Source organism: Rhinatrema bivittatum, chromosome 12, assembly GCF_901001135.1.
Source record: "Rhinatrema bivittatum chromosome 12, aRhiBiv1.1, whole genome shotgun sequence".
NCBI classification, from domain to species: domain Eukaryota; kingdom Metazoa; phylum Chordata; class Amphibia; order Gymnophiona; family Rhinatrematidae; genus Rhinatrema; species Rhinatrema bivittatum.
Genome location: NC_042626.1, coordinates 82,249,930 through 82,263,087, shown reverse-complemented (window position 1 = coordinate 82,263,087; position 13,158 = coordinate 82,249,930). Strand labels below are relative to the sequence as shown.

The following is a 13,158-nucleotide window of genomic DNA, read 5'->3' as shown; positions in this document are numbered from 1 at the left end:
AGAGACAAAGTTTTGGATCCAAGGGTATGTCGTGTTCTAGTAGACGTCCAAGATATCCTAATATTTTAATTCAAAAGCCTTGAATCACCACACAGTCCCAAAAATTATGGAAAAATGTGGCAGTGGCCACTGTACATTTTAAACATGAGGCTGAGGTTGTTAATTTCCACTTGAAAGCTACATTGGGAGCGATGTACATTCTGTGCAGTAGGTTGTATTGTGTTTCCCTAAGAAGCACATTCTCCACACATTTTGGTATAATCTGAAAGCATTTCGCCAATTGCGACATAAGAATCAGACCCGCTAAGTCGTGAGACCACAATGCAGCCAATTTCTGTAATGAACGCACTGGCTCCAGAGTTAGTAAAGCTTTCACCAGAGGCACACAACACAGTCAATGGCAACTGGGAACGTGAGAAGAAGCGCTGCAGGGGAGCACAATTGTGGTCTGCAAGCGGCACCCCTGCCCAAGTGTGTAGCGCATGACGGATTTGAAGGTATCCAAAGAAACTGTTAGGAGAGATCCTATAAGTTGTCTGTAGCTCTGTAAAAGAGCGCATATGACTGCCAGATGAATCCAGAAGCTGACGGACGTGAGTTAGACCCGTGATCCTCCAATGCTGGAAGGCGGAATTATCCCAACTGGGAGAGAAAGTGGGAAGGCCCACTATCGTAGCAAAGGTCAATGTCCTCCAGGAGACACGCAATAATGAGCACAGTCGTTTCCAGGCCATACAATTGTTCCTTTTAAGATGATCTCCCTTCAACTTGTTCTGTTGCTTGGGGGGGGGGCAGAAGAGACTGCCATAGGAAACCTGGTGCCTTGATTATGTAACCTCACCCTACCAACCTCTGGGTCCCATGCCTACTGCCATTCTCTCTTTGACCGTTTGTAGGTTATTTTCCCATACAGTGACCTGTGAGGTCAGAGTAGTTAAATCACAAGCAGATAGTGATAAATTGCACGAAGACCTTGTGAGACTGGAAAATTGGGCATCCAAATGGCAGATGAAATTTAATGTGGATAAATGCAAGGTGTTGCATATAGGGAAAAATAACCCATGCTATAATTACACAATGTTAGGTTCCATATTAAGTGCTACAAGCCAAGAAAGAGATCTAGGTGTCATAGTGGATAACACATTGAAATAGTCGGTTCAGTGTACTGTGGCAGTCAAAAAAGCAAACAGAATGTTGGGAATTATTAGGAAGGGAATGGTGAATAAAACGGAAAATGTCATAATACCTCTGTATCGCTCCATGGTGAGACCGCACCTTGAATACTGTGTACAATTCTGGTCACTGCATCTCAAAAAAGATATAATTGCGATGAAGAAGGTATAGAGAAGGGCGACCAAAATGATAAGGGGAATGGAACAGCTCCCCTATGAGGAAAGACTAAAGGAGGTTAGGACTTTTCAGCTTGGAGAAGAGACGGCTGAGGGGGGGATATGATAGAGGTGTTTAAAATCATGAGGTCTAGAATGGGTAGATGTGAATCAGTTATTTACTCTTTCGGATAACAGAAAGACTAGGGGGCACTCCATGAAGTTAGCATGTGGCACATTTAAAACTAATCGGAGAAAGTTCTTTTTCACTCAACGCACAATTAGACTCTGGAATTTGTTGCCAGAGGATGTGGTTAGTGCAGTTAGTGTAGCTGGGTTTAAAAAAAAGGATTGGACAACTTCTTGGAGAAGTCCATTACCTGCTATTAATTAAGTTGACTTAGAAAATAGCCACTGCTATTACTAGCAACAGTAACATGGAATAGACTTAATTTTTGGGTACTTGCCCTGTTCTTATGGCCTGGACCCTTGGTCCAGGCCATGTTTTTATATTCTTACCCTCCAGCCTATTTAAAAAACACCATAATCATTTGAAGAAATTACAGGCATCAAAACTTGAATCTTTTATAAGATGAGAAAAAAAAATCTAAGAAATAATCCAGCAGAAATGCCACAGCTGGCGGCATCTTATACAGTCACAGCTTTATTGAGGCAAAAGCTTTCAAGGACCAGAGGCCATTCTGCCAGATAAGAGTGAGAGAAAGGAATGATTGCCATGTTATCGTTTATCTCCACAGACTTTCTGCAGTGCTACAGAGTTTCAAAGACATTATTTCTGCATCATGATCACAGGCTTTAATATGGAACAAAATTACATCACAGATGAAATCTCCCTTTACATTAAAATATCATGTTATTGCACTTCTGCAACAGAAAGAGGACAATGAAACACAGAGAGAGAAGCATAGTATTTCATGAAAGCCCTGCTCCCTGTACTCAGGGAGACAGCCTCTCATACACCCAGTCTCCCTCGCCCTGGTGTGTCATGGGCCCTGGAGGTGCAGCAACATCCTGGAGACGACGGAAGACAATCCGGTCATGAAGGCGGTTGGTTTGTCCTTGCCAGAACTCTATAACGTCTGGTTTCAAAGTGTAGCCACCCCTAGGAAGGACAGAGAGACAGACACATCCATAATCCCCCCGTCCTAGAAATTGTGTGAATCAGAGCTCTGTGTGCTTCCATGACACAATGCCCTATAAATCCCAGTCACTGTTAGCACTGCACCCCTCACAGCACATGCAAGTAGCCTTCCTTCCCATGGAAAATGGAGCTTCTCTACTCACTTGTGTGTTCATGCAGAAACAGGCACACAGCAACACACATGCATGCAGACAGGCCCAGGCAAAGACACACATTCACATGCACATATGCAGACACAGCCACCTGCATGCATGCATGCAGAGGCAACATGCACAAGAAGCAGAGCTCAGCACTCACCACAACTCAGGTTTGGGCACCTCCTTCTCCTGGTATAGTTGTTCCAGTTCAGTATTTCTCTTTCTTAAATACTGCAAAAACAGAAGTCCACCATATTCTTACAATGTAGGCAAGGAAAGCAGGGCAGGAATACAATGACTTGGAGCTTTGAGACTTCCGCCCCAAAGGATAGTAAAAGGCTCTGTAGTCACTGTATGAGGAAGACCCCTTGCCCAGCTTTATCTCTTACCTCTCGATCTGGAATCACCTCACTTTGCCGACTCACAGCTGCTCCAATCTGGCTGATTTTGGGCCTAGTGCGAAAGTAATGCTCCGATTCCTGCTCTGAAACCCTCTCCACCAGCCCTTCAATCCGTACCTGCCCACAGAGGGTTACGAAAGAAAGCCTGTGAATCCTGCATTCTGCCAGTCATCCAACCATAGCATAGTGGTTTGTGCAGTTAGTATAGCTGTGTTTAAAAAAGGATTGGATAAGTTCTTGGAGGAGAAGTCCATTACCTGCTATTAAGTTCACTTAGAGAATAGCCACTGCCATTAGCAATGGTTACATGGAATAGACTTAGTTTTTGGGTACTTGCCAGGTTCTTATGGCCTGGCTTGGCCACTGTTGGAAACAGGATGCTGGGCTTGATGGACCCTTGGTCTGACCCAGTATGGCATTTTCTTATGTTCTTAACCAGCCCTGGAAACCAGAGAGAGTCTGCTATCTTCCCCCCAAGCCACCATACCAGGCTGAGCTACTGCAGAAGAACTTACCTGGCGATTCAGAGGTTCCCAATAAAAGACGAGCGATGCCCGAGGGTTGGAGGCCTGAAAGGAAGGAAGAGAAGGGTTGGAAGAGAACCTGGGGATTACCCATGTACTGGTGCCATCAAGTGATCATATGTCCAGAACACACGTTCTATCATGCTTGTAGCATTACACAGAATAAAGCTGCAAGTATCATGTATGTATGGTTGCAGTTACTCATGCAGTCATGCACAATGACACCAAAAGGACTTTACAATTACTACAATATGCAGCAGTTCGGCTGATTTTGGGGAAAAGAGAAATCATATTTCACCTATCTTGCCTGAACTACATTGATTTCATATTAAATCTTTAGCCAAACACAAAGTCATGTTGACAGTTCATAAATTGTTGAAATTGGACTCTCTGCCATGGGCTAATGTGCTCCTTCGAATATATAATCTAACAGTCATGGACACATTCCTTTGGTGAAATCAGGCTGTCTAGCAGAGACCAGAGATTACGCTTTTTCGAGGGCAGCTGTGATTATGTGGAACCCTTTCCTGTGGCTTTACAGTTACTTTAAATGTTTAAGTTAAGAGCAACTACTGGAGAAATTACTTGCCTGATAATTTCGTTTTCCTTAGTGTAGACAGATGGACTCAGGACCAATGGGTATCGTGTGCTCCTGATAGCAGTTGGAGACGGATCAGATTTCAAAGCTGACGTCAGCCCCTAGTACATATACCCCTGCAGGAAGTGCAGCTCTTCAGTATTCTCCTCGAAAAGCATTGTGGATATATGTGTGACTGACTGATTAACTTAATAATTTGATTAACTTGAATAACTTCATAACTTAAACGTTAAAACTTGATTAACTTGAACTGGTTGATTGACTATAGCTAGGGACCGCCAGTGTACTCAACCGGAAAGCGTCGACACCCGGCAGGGTGGGTGCCCTAGGCGAATGAAAACGTGGCTTACCCTTGAATCATTTGAAAGACCATGCGTAATGGCAGCCAAGGGTGGAATGCTGAGTCCATCTGTCTACACTAAGGAAAACGAAATTATCAGGTAAGTAATTTCTCCATTTCCTAGCGTGTAGCAGATGGAATCAGGACCAATGGGATGTATAAAAGCTACTCCCGAACCGGGTGGGAGGCTGCCCGTGACCCACTGAGAATTGTCCTTGCAAATGCTGTGTCCTCCCGAGCCTGAACATCCAGACAGTAGAATCTGGAGAAGGTATGGATGGAGGACCATGTCACCACCCTGTAGATCTCGGCAGGCGACAGCATTCTAGTTTCTGCCCAGGATACTGCCTGGGCTCTGGTAGAATGGGCCTTGACCTGTAGAGGTGGTGGTTTTCCAGCTTCTACGTAGGACGCCTTGATGACTTTCTTGATCCAGCGGGCAATGGTTGCCCGCGAGGCCGCTTCCCCTTGTCTCTTTCCACTGTGAAGGACGAAAAGGTGGTCCGATTTTCGTACGGGTTCCGACATTTCCAGGTATCTGGATAGGAGTCTGCCGATGTTGAGGTGGCGTAGACTACGGGCTTCTTCCGAATTCTTCAAGCCATCAGTCATTGGTAGCGAGATGGTCTGGTTAAGGTGGAAGTGTGAGACCACTTTGGGGAGGAAGGAGGGAACCGTGTGTAGTTGGACAGCTTATGGCAGGACAGTGCTTGTAGTTCCAAGATGCGGTGGGCTGAACAAATTGCCAGCAAGAAAACCGTCTTTAAGGTTAACAGGCAGAGACACAGTCCTTGGAGGGGTCTGAAGGCGGTTCCCACTAGGAAATCCAAAACGAGATTGAGATTCCACAGAGGTACCGGCCACTTTAGTGGTGGATGAATGTGTTTGACTCCTTTTAGGAAGCGTGACACGTCCGGGTGAGAGGCTATGCTGTCGCCCTCGCTCTTGGAGCTATAGCATGACAACGCGGCCACCTGTACCTTGATGGAGTTGAGGGACAGTCCCTTCTGTAGTCTGTTCTGTAAGAATTCCAGGATCACGGGAACTTTAAATGAGCGTGGCTTGATGTTGTAGTCTTCGCACCAGGCTTCATATACTCTCCAAATCCTTATGTACGTTAACAAATGTGGAGAACTTGCGTGTTCGGAGGAGGGTGTCTATTACAGCCCCCGAGTATCCGTTCTCTCTCAGGCAGGCCCTCTCAATGGCCAGACCGTAAGAGAGAATTGAGCTGGGTCCTCGTGGAGGATCGGACCTTGTTGTAGCAGGTCCCTGTGTGGAGGCAGGGGTAGGGGGTTCCCTGCTAGCAGCCTTCTCATGTCTGCGTACCAGGGTCTTCTTGGTCAATCTGGAGCCACCAGAAGAACTAGCCCCCTGTGTAGTTGTATCTTGTGAATGATTGCGCCCAATAGGGTCCCCGGTGGCCAGGTCTGTACCAGGGCATCGATCCCTTGGGACTGCGGCTGAAGTATCTGGACACTTGGGTGTTGGATCTGTTTGCCAGAAGGTCCATGTCCGGTGTCCCCCACTGATTCACTATCATTTGGAAGGCTGCGGCCGACAGCCTCCATACTCCTGGGTCTAGACTTTCCCTGCTGAGGAAGTCCGCCGTGATGTTGTCTTTCCCGGTGATGTGGAAGGCGGAGATCTCCTGAAGATTTGCTTCCACCCATGCCATCAGGGGTTCTATTTCTAGGGACACTTGTTGGCTTCTGGTTCCCCCATGTTGGTTGATGTAGGCCACTGTTGTGGCGTTGTCTGACATTACTCTGACTGCTTTGTCTCGAAGTCTGTGAGCGAACCGCAGACAGGCTAGTCTGACTGCCTGCACTTCTAGGCGATTGATGTTCCATCCCGCCTCTTCTGCGTTCCACTGCCCTTGGGCAGTTAGCTCCTCGCAGTGTGCTCCCCATACTCGTAGACTGGTATCTGTGGTGAGTAGGGTCCAGGTTGGAGAGGATAGTCTTAATCCTTGGCTCATGTGGTTGGCCTGCAGCCACTACCGTAGCGGGTTCCGGACTCTGCCCGGGAATGATAGCCGTACGGTGTAGTTCTGGGACCGTGGACTCCACCGTGATAGAAGTGAGTGCTGTAGGGGCCTCAAGTGGGCTCGCGCCCATGGCACAACTTCCAGTGTGGATGCCATCAGCCCGAGGACTTGCAGGTAATCCCATTCTGTGGGACGAGGATCGATCAGCAAGGTATGCAGCTGGTTCCACAGTTTTAATCTCCTTGTGGGGGTCAGGCTGACCTTGTCTTCTTTGGTGTCGAATCGGACTCCTAGGTATTCCAGCGACTGTGAGGGTTGTAGGAAAAACTTTTGTTTGTGTTGACCACCCATCCTAGGCTCTCCAGTAGAGTTATGACTCTGCTGGTTGCTTGGTGGCTTTCCTCCGGTGACTTTGCCCTGATCAGCCAGTCGTCTAGGTAAGGGTGGATGAGGATTCCTTCCTTTCTCAGTGTTGCCGCCATCACTACTATTACCTTGGTGAACGTCCGGGGTGCTGTGGCTAACCCAAAAGGTAGTGCCGGTTCAGGACTTTGAAGCGTAGGTAGCGCTGGTGTTCCTGATGAATTGGGATGTGTAGGTAGGCCTCCGAAAGATCCAGGAATGTAAGAAACTCTCCCGGTTCTTTCGCCCTTATTACGGATCGCAGGGTTTCCATGTGGAAGCGGGGAATCCTCAGGTGGCGGTTGACCGACTTGAGGTCCAGGATGGGCCTGTTTGTTCCCTCTTTCTTGGGGACGATAAAATAGATGGAATAATGTCTAGTATTTATTTCTTGTGGAGGCACTGGGGTTATGGCCTCAAGGGCCAGTAGTCTTGACAGTGTAGCTTCCACTGCTGCCCTCTTGAAGAGGTCGTGGCAGGGGGACTCCACAAACTTGTCCGGAGGGGTACGTAGAAAATCCAGGTAGTACCCGTCCCGAATGATGGCTAGGACCCACTTGTCCGAAGTTATCTCGACCCATCTGCGGTAGAATATTTATTTATTTATTTAGCATTTTTTATATACCGAGGTATAGCAGAGTTGCCTTCACTCCGGTTTACATACAGAACAACGTGTTACATTGAACGATGTTTGAAATTTAAAAATATCAAAAAATTAACAATAATGAGCAAAGACATAACAAGGAGAATGAGTATAACAGGATAACACAGGGTGGAAACCCTGAGTAGGTGAACAGAGATATCTGGGAACATTGAAAACAGAGGACATCTGCGTCATGAAACAGGGAGATTGATTGAAGGAGATATTGAAAGATAGCAGGCTATGTTAATATACTATAAGTTCATTAAGTGTAGTCTTTAAAAGATTGGCTGAGTAGCCAGGATTTTAGGTCTTTTTTGAAGGATTTTAAGTTTTCTTGATTGGTGAGGAAATGAGGTAATGAGTTCCAAAGTTTTGGGCCAATAATGGAAAGGGCTCTGTTTCTGGTGTAGGATAATTTGGCCTGTGGGAGTAAGGGAATCACTAGTTGGATTTTACTAGTCGTTCTTGTTGTTCGTTGAGAGCAATGTAAGTGAATGATGTCATCAAAGGTGGAGTAATCGGCTTTGTATATTGCATTGTGAAGAATAGAGAGAACTTTGAATTCTACTCTTTTTTCAATAGGGAGCCACTGTAATTGATTGAGAACAGGTGTAATGTGATCGGTTTTTCTTTTACCTGTTAGTACTCTGGCTGCAGCGTTCTGAAGGAGCTGTAGAGGTCTCAAAGAAGATTTAGGAAGGCCAATCAAAAGGGAGTTGCAGTAATCCAGACTGGAAAATAAGAGGGCTTGTAGGACGGTTTTGAAATCGTGGGGGTGAAGCAGAGGTTTTAGATGTTTTAATATTTGAAGTTTGTAGAAGCCTTCTTTTATTTTTGTAGCAATTTGTTTTTTGTAGTTTAAGTCAATGTCTAACCAAAATCCCAGGTCTTTAACGCTCTCTTTAAGATGGACGAGGGTCTTATCAAAGTGGAAGGGAGGAATTGTTTTATGATCAGGATTTTTTTTGGCAATTAGGATACATTCAGTTTTGCTGGTATTTAGACGTAGTTTAAGATGAATTAGCATGTTTCTGATTGTGTCTAGGTGTGAAGCTGCTTTAGACATAGCATCTTCTATTGAGGAGGAAATTGGAATGAGGAATTGTATATCATCGGCATACATGTAATACGTTATGTCGAGTCTAGATAGGAGATGGCAAAGAGGGGTAAGGTAAATGTTGAATAAGATGGGTGAAAGTGCTGATCCTTGTGGCACACCTGTTTCGAGGGGGATGGGGTTCGATGAGCAATTGTTGTGAGAAACTTTGAAGTGTCTATTATTGAGGAAGGATGTAAACCAACTAAGAGTCTTGCCAGCTAGTCCAATGTATTCTAAACATGAGATAAGAATTTTATGATCCACTGTGTCAAAGGCTGCAGAGAGGTCTAAAAGAATCAGAAGGTATCCTTTTTTGTTGTCAAGTCCTCTTAGGATGGTATTGGAGAGGTTAAGTAGGAGGGTTTCAGTGCTGTGGTTTTTTCTGAAGCCGAATTGGGAGGGAAAGAGAATTTTGTTATCGTCTAGATGTTCGTCGAGTTGTTTCAAAGCTGCCTTCTCTATCATTTTGGCAAAAAAGAGTAGGTTGGAGATTGGGCGGTAGTTGTTTAGGTCGTCTGGGTTGAGGTATTTTTTCTTTAATAAGGGTGTGATGGTGGCAATTTTTAACTTGGGAGGCAGCTCACCTTCCTCGAGCGACTTGTTGATGATTGCTGAAATTGTTGGAGCTAAAGGATAAGCAATTTCTTTAAGTGCTCGAGTGGGAATGGTGTCAAGTTCGTGTCGTGCAGGGTTGATTTTCTTCAGCATTTTTTCTGTTTCTATGATGGAGATAGGTCTGAAATCGAGCCTAGGAGGGATGTTAATTGTTAATGATTGAAAATTGAAGCTTGAAGTGGAGTTAGAAGTGGAGTTAAAGGTATCTGTTATTTTGGAGATTTTGTCCTTAAAGAAGAAGGCTAAATCTTGGCTTAGGTTTTTATTGGTGATAGTTGCGTTGGAGGTGGAGATATCAGAAATGAGGTTATTTACAAAGTTGAACAAGGATTTGGGTTTGTTAGAGGAATTAATAATTTTAGAGCCGTAGTAGTTCCGTTTTGTGTTTTGGATTGATTTTTTGTAGGCCGCTAATTGTGTACGGTATTTTTGTTGTGTAGCAGGTAGCTTATTTTTTTGCCATTCTTTCTCTGTTTTCCTGAGAGCTGATTTCATGTTTTTTAGGGTAGTGTTAAACCAGGGGTTTTGAATTTCGTTTTTGTTCTTTAGACGTTTGATCTTCTCCGGGTTAATGATGTTAGCGGTTGTTTCAGTGATTGCAGACCAGGAATGGATAGCGTTGTTTATGTTTGATAAATCTAGATTCTCTAGTTGAAGTCCTAGCTCTTGAAGGAGAAGATTAGTTTGAAAAGGAGGACGGAATTTGAAGGATTTTTTTGTAGAATTATTATTTGTTGTGTTGTTGTAGTTTGTTTGAGACTTGCAAAGTAAGAGATGGTGGTCAGACCATGGAACTGGGTTGTGAGAAATGGAAGTGTTCGTGAAGAAGTTATTGGTGAAAATCAGGTCAAGTGTGTGACCTGCTTTGCGAGTAGGGTTGTTCACCTGAAGGATGAAGTTTAAACTTGACAGCATGTCTAGTAGGGTTTCGCAGCTTGGAGAACAGGGGTTGGCATCTGTATGGAGGTTGAAGTCTCCAAGGATGATAGAAGGTTTTTTTGTGTTGATGTTTGAAATAAGAAATTCAATGAGCGGAGAGATGTTGCTGTCTAGCAGTTTGGGTGGGCAATATACAAGGCAGATTTGCAGATATTGGGAGTCGAAGAGAGTAACTTCAAATTGTTTTGGGAGGTTATGTGGGATTATTTTCATTGAAAAGTGTTTTCTTATAATGAGTAGCAGGCCTCCTCCTCTTTTGTAATTACGGGGAATTGAAAAGGTATCGTAGTCATTGTGGGTAAGGTGGTTCAGAATTACTTGGTCGGTGTTTTTTTAACCAGGATTCGGTTATGGCAAAGAAGTCAGGATTGTTTTCTTGTAGTATGTCGGAAATTAACATGTGTTTCTTGGACAAGGACTGAGCGTTGATGAGAAGGAAGGTGAGACAAAGTAAGTTTTTGTTGGTTTTCAATAGGGGGATGTTTATAAGGTGGCTGTGTCTGTTTTGTAGATGAGGGTTGTTGAATGTCACCATCTTTGATTAGGTGAGGGAGTGGAAGAGAGGAAAACGGATGAAGAGTACAGGAAGTTGAAAGAGACTGAAGGGTCCGAGTGGTGGATGCTGGAGGTTGAGTGCGGTCCGAGTGATGGATGGATGCTGGAGGCTGAGTGCAGTCCGAGTGATGGATGGATGCTGGAGGCTGAGTGCAGTCCGAGTGATGGATGGATGCTGGAGGCTGAGTGCAGTCCGAGTGATGGATGGATGGTAGAGGCTGAGTGCAGTCCGAGTGATGGATGGATGCTGGAGGCTGAGTGCAGTCCGAGTGATGGATGGATGCTGGAGGCTGAGTGCAGTCCGAGTGATGGATGGATGCTGGAGGTTTGTTTATGGGTTTCTGGAAGAGGAGTGGGACTCAGAGAGGGTCCCTGGTCAAAAGGAGAGCGGGTATATTCCATTTGTAATCGATAGATTCTCAGCCGAAGAAGGGGGTGACTGAAGGTTGAGATCAGGAGATGATTTTCCTTTATTTTTTTTTTTCTATTTTCTACTTCTTCTTGAGACTCAGAGGCTGCACGAAGGGGCGCACAAAGGGGCCAGCCCCTTTGTCGCGCTCCTTCGGCGCGCGGTGCCTGCAGGTACTTAAATTTAAATAGGGTTAGTCTGCCCCCTATGGCTTCTTCCCTTGGATGGGTCGGCTGAATCTCATTGTGGTGTGCGGCTGGGACCTGTACCCGAGCTGGTACCCCTCTTGTTGTGCTTGTTCCAAAAGGAGGGCGGGGCGGGGCGCTTGATAGTTGCTCCTGTAAGGATTGAAGCGCTGTGAACTTCTGCCCCTGGAGGACCTGGGGAAGAGTCGCTGGTTTCTCTTCGTTTTATCCTCCGGCAGGCGCGGCACTGGGGACTCGCCCCATTTGTCGGCTAATTTCTCTAGTTCGCTGCCAAACAGGAGGGATCCTTTGAAGGACATCCTTGTGAGGCGCATTTTGGAAGATGTGTCGGCCGACCAGCTTCGGAGCCAGAGTTGCCTTCCGGCCGCCACCGCAGATGACACTCCTTTGGCCGCTGTACGCACTAGGTCGGAGGCAGCGTCCGTGAGGAATGATACTGCTGGTTCCATGTCTTCTCCCGGGGTGTTGTTCCTGGTTTGGGATAAGCAGGCACGTGTCACCACTGTGCAGCAGGCCGCAATCTGTAGAGACATAGCGGCTACGTCAAATGACTGTTTGAGGATGGATTCCAGACGCCGGTCATGTGCATCCTTGAGCGCTGCTCCTCCCTCTACTGGGACAGTGGTAAGCTTAGAGATCGCGCAGACCATGGCATCAACTCTTGGGCATGCGAGAAGATCTTTGGTCGCCGGGTCCAGGGGGTACATGGCTGCCAAAGCTCATCCCCCTTTGAATGTGGACTCCGGGGCGCTCCATTCCAGGTAATTCAGCTGTTGTGCCGCTTGTAACAGAGGGAAATGGCGAGAGGTCTGACGAAGACCCTCCAGCAGGGGGTTCGGTTTAGGTTCCCCCGAAGTACCTGCATCCGGGATAACGAGCTCCGTCAGACATTGGGTGACCAGGTTGGGAGCTCGTCCTTTGTGAAGAAGCATCTCATGGTTCAGTGAGGTTCTGTCCCCGGGGGAGCTCCCCCTCTTCTAGGGGCTCAGCTTCCTCTTCAGAGATGTCAGTGTCCCCACAGGTGGGGCTTCTGGGTAGTGGAAGCCTGTGCCTGGGTCTTAAAGGGCCTGGGGCCTGAGGGTCCTCCGGCGGAGCATGTGGCTGACCAGCTGGAGGTTCAGTTTGCTTTTGAACAAAGGCGTGAATCCCCTTGAAGAACTCCACCCATGAGATCGACGATGGATCCAAGCTGAAGGGCGCTGGTTCCCTGGGGGTCCCCGTCTGTGGGGAGGTCCCACTGGGATCTGCTAGGTCCGGGGTACTCCCCGAGGAGCTAGTACTCGGCCCTGGGTGGGACTGGCCCTGAACTGGATCTCCCAGGGCCTCCTCACACTGCGTGCACAGGGCGTTGGCCTCCTCGCTTTGTGCGGCTCTGATGTGGCATGCTGGGCAGAGGCCTTGAGCCTTTATCCCTGTTTCTGGTGGTGCCATGGCTGTCGGCGCGTAAACTCTTATGCGCTCCGGTGAGCTTAAGATGAGCGTACGAGTTGTGTGCGCAGCTGTGCATCCAGCCGTAGATATGCGCCCGGCTCTGTGCGTGCAACTTATGCGCACAAGGTCTTATATGCGTGTAAGTCTATGCGCACAAGTGGCTTGTGCGCCTAGCTCGGTTTTGTGCGCTCGGGCCAAACGGCGAATGGTGTGGCGAATAGGGCCAAGATGGAGACGGCGAGCACGCGGGCAATATGGCGACCACTTGGAGGGTCTCCACGTGGGTAGACCCTTGGAAATAGCCGGGGCCTGGCCCTGCTAGGGTGGATCAACCCGGTGGCACTGGTCCCGGCCGGTGACCTGTGCTCTTCCTCAATCC

At 47.0% G+C, this 13,158-nt stretch overlaps 1 protein-coding gene across 2 annotated transcripts in view; it reads right to left on the bottom strand.

The window, feature by feature from the left end:
• Positions 1 to 1,974: 1,974 nt before the first annotated feature.
• Positions 1,975 to 13,158, bottom strand: part of PNPO (pyridoxamine 5'-phosphate oxidase) — a 38,908-nt gene continuing 27,724 nt past the window's right edge. For both annotated transcript variants that reach the window (XM_029572579.1, XM_029572580.1), the window contains exons 4-7: positions 3,544 to 3,597; positions 3,017 to 3,145; positions 2,788 to 2,858; positions 1,975 to 2,451 (exon numbers count right to left, since the gene is read on the bottom strand). In XM_029572579.1, coding sequence (XP_029428439.1) covers positions 2,286 to 2,451; positions 2,788 to 2,858; positions 3,017 to 3,145; positions 3,544 to 3,597 — 420 coding nt within the window. In that variant the 3' untranslated portion in view covers positions 1,975 to 2,285. The remainder of the gene's footprint in view (positions 2,452 to 2,787; positions 2,859 to 3,016; positions 3,146 to 3,543; positions 3,598 to 13,158) is intronic.